This window comes from Panthera tigris, chromosome A1 (assembly GCF_018350195.1).
Source record: "Panthera tigris isolate Pti1 chromosome A1, P.tigris_Pti1_mat1.1, whole genome shotgun sequence".
NCBI lineage: Eukaryota > Metazoa > Chordata > Mammalia > Carnivora > Felidae > Panthera > Panthera tigris.
The window spans coordinates 111,581,562-111,588,292 of record NC_056660.1 but is presented as its reverse complement, the minus strand read 5'-3'; the positions used below and the strand labels follow the sequence as shown (position 1 = coordinate 111,588,292).

Genomic DNA, 6,731 nt, shown 5'->3' with positions numbered 1-6,731 from the left:
GCAGACCCCAGGAGGGGTGAGCATAGAAGATGGCCTTTCTGCTGTCCTGTGAGACAGGCCACCCGCCATGAGCAGCCCTCACCCCCATCCGCTGAGGCCCTGCCCCTCCTGAGATATTGAGTGGACTGCTCTGTCACCCACAGCCCTCTTGGCCACCGCCGGCCCATCTGTAACGCTCTCCTCGCACTCTCCCACATAAGTGGGGGCTCCCCTCATTGGCTCTCTGTTCAAAAAGCCTCTCCTTTCTAACAAGCCCGGGAGGCCTTCACCCCACACACCCACACACCCCCGCGGTTGGCAGCAGAGAAGAGTAGCAGCACCAGTGACGGGTGCCCTGGACACAGCTCCCGGGGTGCCTGGGGACAGGCTGCAGACCCAGGCAGTGTACTGAAGCCCAGTGGGGAACCCCACCCCCCAGGGGCCAGGGCTAGCAAGGATCCCAGGCTGCGGTTTCTCAACCACTCAGCGCTAGGGTTGCACTTCTGCAATGGGAAATCACACATACATTTTCCTTCCTAACGGGAAAAAGGAAGAAAGCAGCAAAACTGATGAATGCTCTGACGTATCACATCCCCAAACCGCAGCCTTAAGTGCCAAGCCAGACCTGCCCTGGCAGGGACCCATTTGCTCCTGAGAGCTTATGGCTGCCGAGTCACAGCCAGAGGTGCCCCTGGCGGTAAGGTAGGTGGAGGGGGACTTGACGTACAGCCAGGGGAGATGGCCCAGGGCGGCGGGGGGAGGTGGGGAGCAGAGCCCCTGCTGGCTACTCACCAGGCACGTATGTCAGTGTCTTTCTGCTGTCTCCTCCCAGAGACGGCATTGGTAGGGCTGGGTTCTGCTTCCCCAGAACAACTGGAGGGTCCTGGAGATGTGAGCCCCTCTTCTGGGGCTCTGTGCTGCTGGGGGATTTCTGTCGGCTCTGGAGCGCGCAGTGGAGCAGAGAGTAATGTCTCACGAGCAGCGGTGAACCCTCATTTCTGAGGGATTTTCTCAGGGTCCCTGGGATGTGAGATCGGGTCCTAGAAGTGAACTCTGAGTTTCTGGCCTGGCCTGAGGACTTGGATACCCCGCTTGGCCATTCTGGGCCCAGCTTGTCTTTTGTAGTCAGGAGGTCTCCTGCAGGCTGGGGCCAGAGGGGGTTGTGGATGGAGACATGTGTATATCTGTGCTTTAGGGAAAAGGGAGGGGCCTGAGGGGCCAGAGGGGAAGGTCTTCACCATGAACCTACTTCACCCAAAATGCAGAAGGGGTGGAGGGCCCCAGATTCAGACCACCTGTGACAGGATTCCAGCCCACCCCCCCCCCAACACAGCCCTTGAGCTCTAGGCTCACATTTGCCGCGTACCTAAACTTGGTTTCACATGATTTTCATGTGTGCGCGTCTCTTCATTGAGCCATTTGTCAAATGTGCCCCCAGACACATGTGGCCAGGCCCTGTTTGTACAGGGCAATGGGACACTGGGCAACAGGGCAGCTCAGACCACAGCCTGCCCCTGGGAAGTCTCAGAGACAGAGCAGGAGGGCTCAGGGAAGACAGGACGAGGACCCACATAATTCTGACGTGTAATGAGAAGATGGACTGAATGGTGGTGTCCGGAAAGGGTCAGAGGGCAGAGACAGGAAAAGAGCTACATTAGAAGACGCCACATTGGAACCGGGGCTTTAAAGAGGAGCGGTATTTGGTCAGGGTTTGGGATGGAGGATACATTCTTAGCAGAGAAAAACCTGTAAGCAAAGTCTGGTGCCGAGAAAGTGTACAATTAGTTATTCAAACCCACTCATCCCCTGGTTCCCAGTGAAGGCTCTGGCAGGTTCTGGGCCATATGGGGTTGGGGGATGTGCCAGAGAGTTTATATTCCTCAAATGCATGCAGGAGCAAAGCCGACTATTGTAAGTAGCCTTACTGCATGTGCCAGTGACATTCTAAAGGACAAATGATCAGAGATGGAGTTGCTGGAACAAAGGATGTGTGCAATTCACACTGTGGCCGCCTTGTTACTTGGCCTCCACACAGCCCCTGTCAGTTCTTTTTTTTTTTTTAATTTTTGAGAGAGAGAGAGAGAGAGAGAGAGAGCGTGCATGACTTGGGGAGGGGGAGGGGAGGCAGAGCATCTGAAGAGGGCTCTGTGCTGAGAGCAGCAGAGCGAGCCTGATACGGGGCTCGAACTCACAAACTGTGAGGTTGTGACCTGAGCCGAAGTCAGGTGCTCAACCAACTGAGCCATCCAGACGCCGTGAGCCCCTGTTGGTTCTTGAGTGACATCTCTCATGGCTCTCCACCTTCTCCATCAGGATCTGTCCTCTGCCCATATAATGAGACATTCATGCCCAAAATACACTTGGCATGGGGCCAGGCCCATAGAAGCAACTTGGAACATGCTAGCTGTTTTTCTTCATCCTCTGGGTCTCCAGGGAGCCTTTCTGGTTCCCCCAGGAGCCAGCTGGGCTTCCCTGTTCTGTCTCTCTCCATAATTCCTGATGCTAGAGGCACCTGTCTCCTCCCCCAGCTGGGTGTTCTGGAAATCAAGTTCTTGTTCTCCTATTGCCTGTGCTCATTGCCAGCAGCTGCTCAGTGCCTGACTCAAACAAGGGCCCAGCAAGGGTATTTTTGTGTGACGGTTGAATACGAGGAAGGTGTATCCTGTCTGTCTGTTCTTCCCTCCCCTCAAAACAGGGCCAGATTGTCTCCAGATGTCAGTAGGCCACCACCATAACCACACCGCAGAAGCTGGTATCCCATATACCTTACAAAAACAAGGAGGGGCATACTGACAGTACAGAAAAGAAAACTAAAGCTCAGAGTGGATGGGTGGTAAGGCCCACTCACAGAATATGATCAAGGTGACACTGAGATTAGAACCAGTGGGGCTGAGGGGCGCCTGGGTGGCTCAGTCGGTTAAGCGTCCGACTTCAGCTCAGGTCACGATCTCATGATGCACGGGTTCGAGCCCCATGTCGGGGTCTGTGCTGACAGCTCAGAGCCTGGAGCCTGCTTGGGATTCTGTGTCTCCCCCTCTCTCTGCCCCTCCCCCACTCGCACTCTGTCTCTGTCTCTCAAAAATGAATAAACGTTAAAAAAAATTAAAAAAAAAAAAGAACCATTGGGGCTGAACTTCCACACCAGCTTGAGCCTCGGTGTTATCCTGGCTTGAGCAGGATGACCATGTCCACACTCCGTGCTCCGCTCTGTTGGGCTGGAGGGGGTCCAGGGCCCCTGAGCTGGGCAAGCATGTCTAGGTTCAGGGAGTCACAGAGGTGTCAGGCTCCAACCACACTTCTCTGTCTGTGTTCCATCCTTCCCAGGCTCCCATCCACGGAGAAGCCTCTCACGGTCCTGCATGTGAGCCTGTACCACCCCACGCAGGACCCAGACACCTTTGCCAACGTCCCACCGAAGCTGCAGCATGACACCAACCCGCTGCTGGTGGGGCGGGGCCCGGACGCCCACCTCCAGCTGCGGCTCCCGTGCCTCTCCCGCAGACACCTGTCGCTGGAGCCCTACCGGGAGAAGGGTGGCACTCCCCTGGCCTTCTGCCTGAAGGCCCTGAGCCGCAAAGGCTGTGTGTGGGTCAACGGGCTGACTCTGAGGTTCCTGGAGCAGGTTCCACTGAGCGTGGTCAACAGGGTTGCCTTCTCCGGCATCCAGATGGTGGTCCGCATAGAGCGAGGCACCTCCCTGGAGGCCTTTGTCTGCTGCTTCCATCTCAGCTCCTCGCCCCTGATTCACAGGCCCCAGGCTGAGGAGACTGATGAATGGGAAAGCAAACCCCAGGAGCAGCCGCCCCCAAGTTCGGGGCAGCGAGCTCCAGATCACCCGGGGCTTCTCCACGGCCCTTCCCATCCAAGCCCTGGAGGAGGAACAGAAACACAGCTCCAGGAGGAGCCCTCAGAAAGTATGCTCTGCTAGCCCCAGCGGCCCAGAGCAAGGCTTACCTGAAATAGAACTTGAACTGTTGTAGCTACATCATGTGAGGCTGACAAGCAAGACGGGCCTGGTAATAATGAACAGATTTCTGCAAACGCGAACAGCCTGGGCTGGGGGAGCACCCTCCATGGTTACAGCTACGTAAAGGAACGGGAACTTCGCATACGTTAGAGGCCCTGAGGGCTTCTGAGAGCCTCTCTCAGCCTTTCCCCACATTTCCCCCGGCCTGTCTGCCTAGGAGTTACTTTATGTGGCTAATTTCGTGAGCCGCTTAAGAGCTGGAGTCTGAGGTTGCACGAGGAATGCATGGACACATGTACCAATTACGTTCGTGGTAGCTCGGGGTTACCTTGGGCTTTCTAATACCCACAGGCACTCAGGGCTTAGGGAAGCCTGTGTTTAATAAACTGTAAGTATTTCATTAAGCTGGCATGCCCAGTAGGATTCCCTGATCGCCAGACGGGGTGCGTGCACGCCACGTTGTCACGCAGAGGCAGGGGCGGGAAATACAGAAGAGGTGTAAGAGGAAATTGGAAAGGTGGGGGCTCACATTTCTGGAAAGGATGTGGGCAGAGCTCAGGGTTTCCTGGGGGCGGGGAGCTGGGGGCTGGGCCTGCCGGGAAAGTCACTGTCACACGGTCATCCTCACACTCCCTCCCTCTGTTATTTCTGGATCAAAGCCTTGGCTGATGGGAGGGCAAGATCTCCAGGGAAAGGTGGCTTCCCAGAGCAGAGAAATCTTTCAGGACTAAGTCCGTGAGGGTGGGGGGAAGAGGTTGTGGTAAAATTCAGCTCAACGGTAATTTTACTCAAAGTGGGTCATATACCAATGGGGGTGGGGTGGTCTTTCCAATATAAGGGACTAGTTAGTAAGCCATGCAGGTTAAGGGTGGGACAACTTCTCAGTGAACAGAGGGGCTGAACACAAGTACCTACTCTCCACATCATCTCCATTCCAACTCCCCAGGGGGGGGCTTGCAAGCATCATTGAGAAACAATGTTCACCCGTGCGGTGAAGGGAGGGACCTACAAACTCAGATGGCCATCATCATCTTAGACCATGCTCTAGGATATTGGAGACACTGAGCCTGGCAAGAAGATTCAGCTGGTCTGCCAGGCACTCCCTGAGCATCCTCTCCATGGAGAAGATAGCAGTGGGCAGGAACCAGGCCTGTCCTGGCTTGGGAAGCTTCCCTTCTAATGGAGAATAGGACAAGTACACTCAGATTACAGCAAAAGGCAGAGGAGGGCAAGGGCTGTAAGAAGAAGGGGCTGTCCAATGCTTGAATGGCATGTGGGGGCCCCCCAAACAGTCCTTCACTCAGTTATTCAACAAACTTTCACCAGATGCTATGCAAAGCCCCAGGAACCCGCAGTGAACTAGGGTGACAAAGTCCCTGCCCCCAGAGAGTTTACCTGGGCTCATGAAAGACACCTGTTGAGGAACTAATCACTGAATTATTTGATCACCCCTGTTCTTGGTGCTGTAAACATTGTGTTTTCTCTCTCTTCGGGCTGGTGTTAACATTAGTTCTACCATTAAGTGGCCGTGTCTGGTGAGTGCTTACGTGTGCTTAGCCCTCTGCTAGGAGCTATGTGCCTTGCCCAGCTGAATCCTCAAAACACTCAGAGGGACAGTGGTGTTAACACATTGTACACCTGGGGAAATTGAGGCTTAGAAAAGGTATCTTGCCCAATATCATGCCACTTACTGGCTGTGTGATGTTGGGCCAGGGACTTAGCCTGCTCTTGGTCTCCATTTCTCCCTCTGGCAAGTGGGTAAGATAACAGTCACCATTCACTGGTGATGTTATGACGGTCTTAGGAGCTCATAGTGAAGCATCTGTCACATAGTAGGCACTCAGGAAGGGTTAGACACCATCATGAAACCTGACAGAGGGAACGTGATGGGTCCGTACCCAAGGGCTCACCTGCAGTCTGTGATTTCCTGATAAAGGATTTTGCCTTTGCCGCAGGCCTGGTGGGCAGTCAGGAGGGGGCTTGAACCTGTTCCTTGCACCAGAAGGCCCGATATTTAGAGTTTGTTGGATGGGAGACACACGGTCGGGGCTGGCAAGCAGAAGCCGTGTGCTGGGCCGTCTGATGAAGCCCACTGTTTTGGAGCTGCCTTTGTATTTCACGCACGGGTTCAAAATGCAGCGATGATCCCTCCGGAGACCAAAACGTTCGCCAAACTGTGTATAAGGGAGCAGATACAGAACATACAGAGCAGGGAAGCCACAACCTGGAGACCACACCTGAATTTCAAAGGCAGAAAAGAGGAAGCTGGCTGGTGGCACGCTACCCCAGAGTCCCAGGGAGCAGCTCCCCTGCTCCAGCACGAAACTCTACCACTCAAGGGGTCCCCTCCCCCCCGGAAGAAAGTAAACCCTAGTCGCGGGGGGTCTATGAGAGGAACCGAGTTACCTCCCCCATGAGGAGTGGGAGATTCAGAGGGAAGTGTCTGGGAGTCCCTCCGGGCCCGGGGATGAAGTGTGCAGCAGACTGAAGGATGCCTGCCAGACACCAGGCAGGAGGGAGCCCAGACACGTCCGGCTCGTTGTTTCGGACTCTGCTGATTCACAAACTCTCCTTGGAAAACTCACCGCTTGCCTCCTACCAGGTTGCAGGGCAGCAAAGCTCTGCTCCGTGCTAGATTCCATCTTTCTTGACCAGAGAACCATTTAAATCACCGGGTCCCTGCACCCACCCGCATTTGCACACTTGGCCTGCACAGGCAGCCTGAGCAGGTTGGAAAGACCCTCCCAGAAACCTCCTCTGCATTCTCTCAGCTCCCACACACAGG

General features: G+C 55.0%; 1 protein-coding gene across 1 annotated transcript; it reads left to right on the top strand.

Moving 5' to 3' along the window:
* Positions 1-612: 612 nt before the first annotated feature.
* TIFAB (TIFA inhibitor) lies at positions 613-4,462 on the top strand. Its single transcript, XM_007077833.3, has 2 exons — positions 613-681; positions 3,304-4,462. Exons 1-2 carry the CDS (start codon positions 641-643, stop codon positions 3,905-3,907), a joined length of 645 nt encoding a protein of 214 aa, XP_007077895.1. The 5' UTR covers positions 613-640; the 3' UTR covers positions 3,908-4,462.
* Positions 4,463-6,731: the final 2,269 nt, after the last annotated feature.

Excerpts from the sequence above, each read along its gene's own strand:
- TIFAB (XM_007077833.3), top strand. The coding sequence starts at position 641 with ATGGCTGCCGAGTCACAGCCAGAGGTGCCCCTGGCGGTAAG. Across the intron at positions 682-3,303 it reads GAGGTGCCCCTGGCGGTAAG|GCTCCCATCCACGGAGAAGC; the intron begins GTAGGTGGAGGG and ends CATCCTTCCCAG.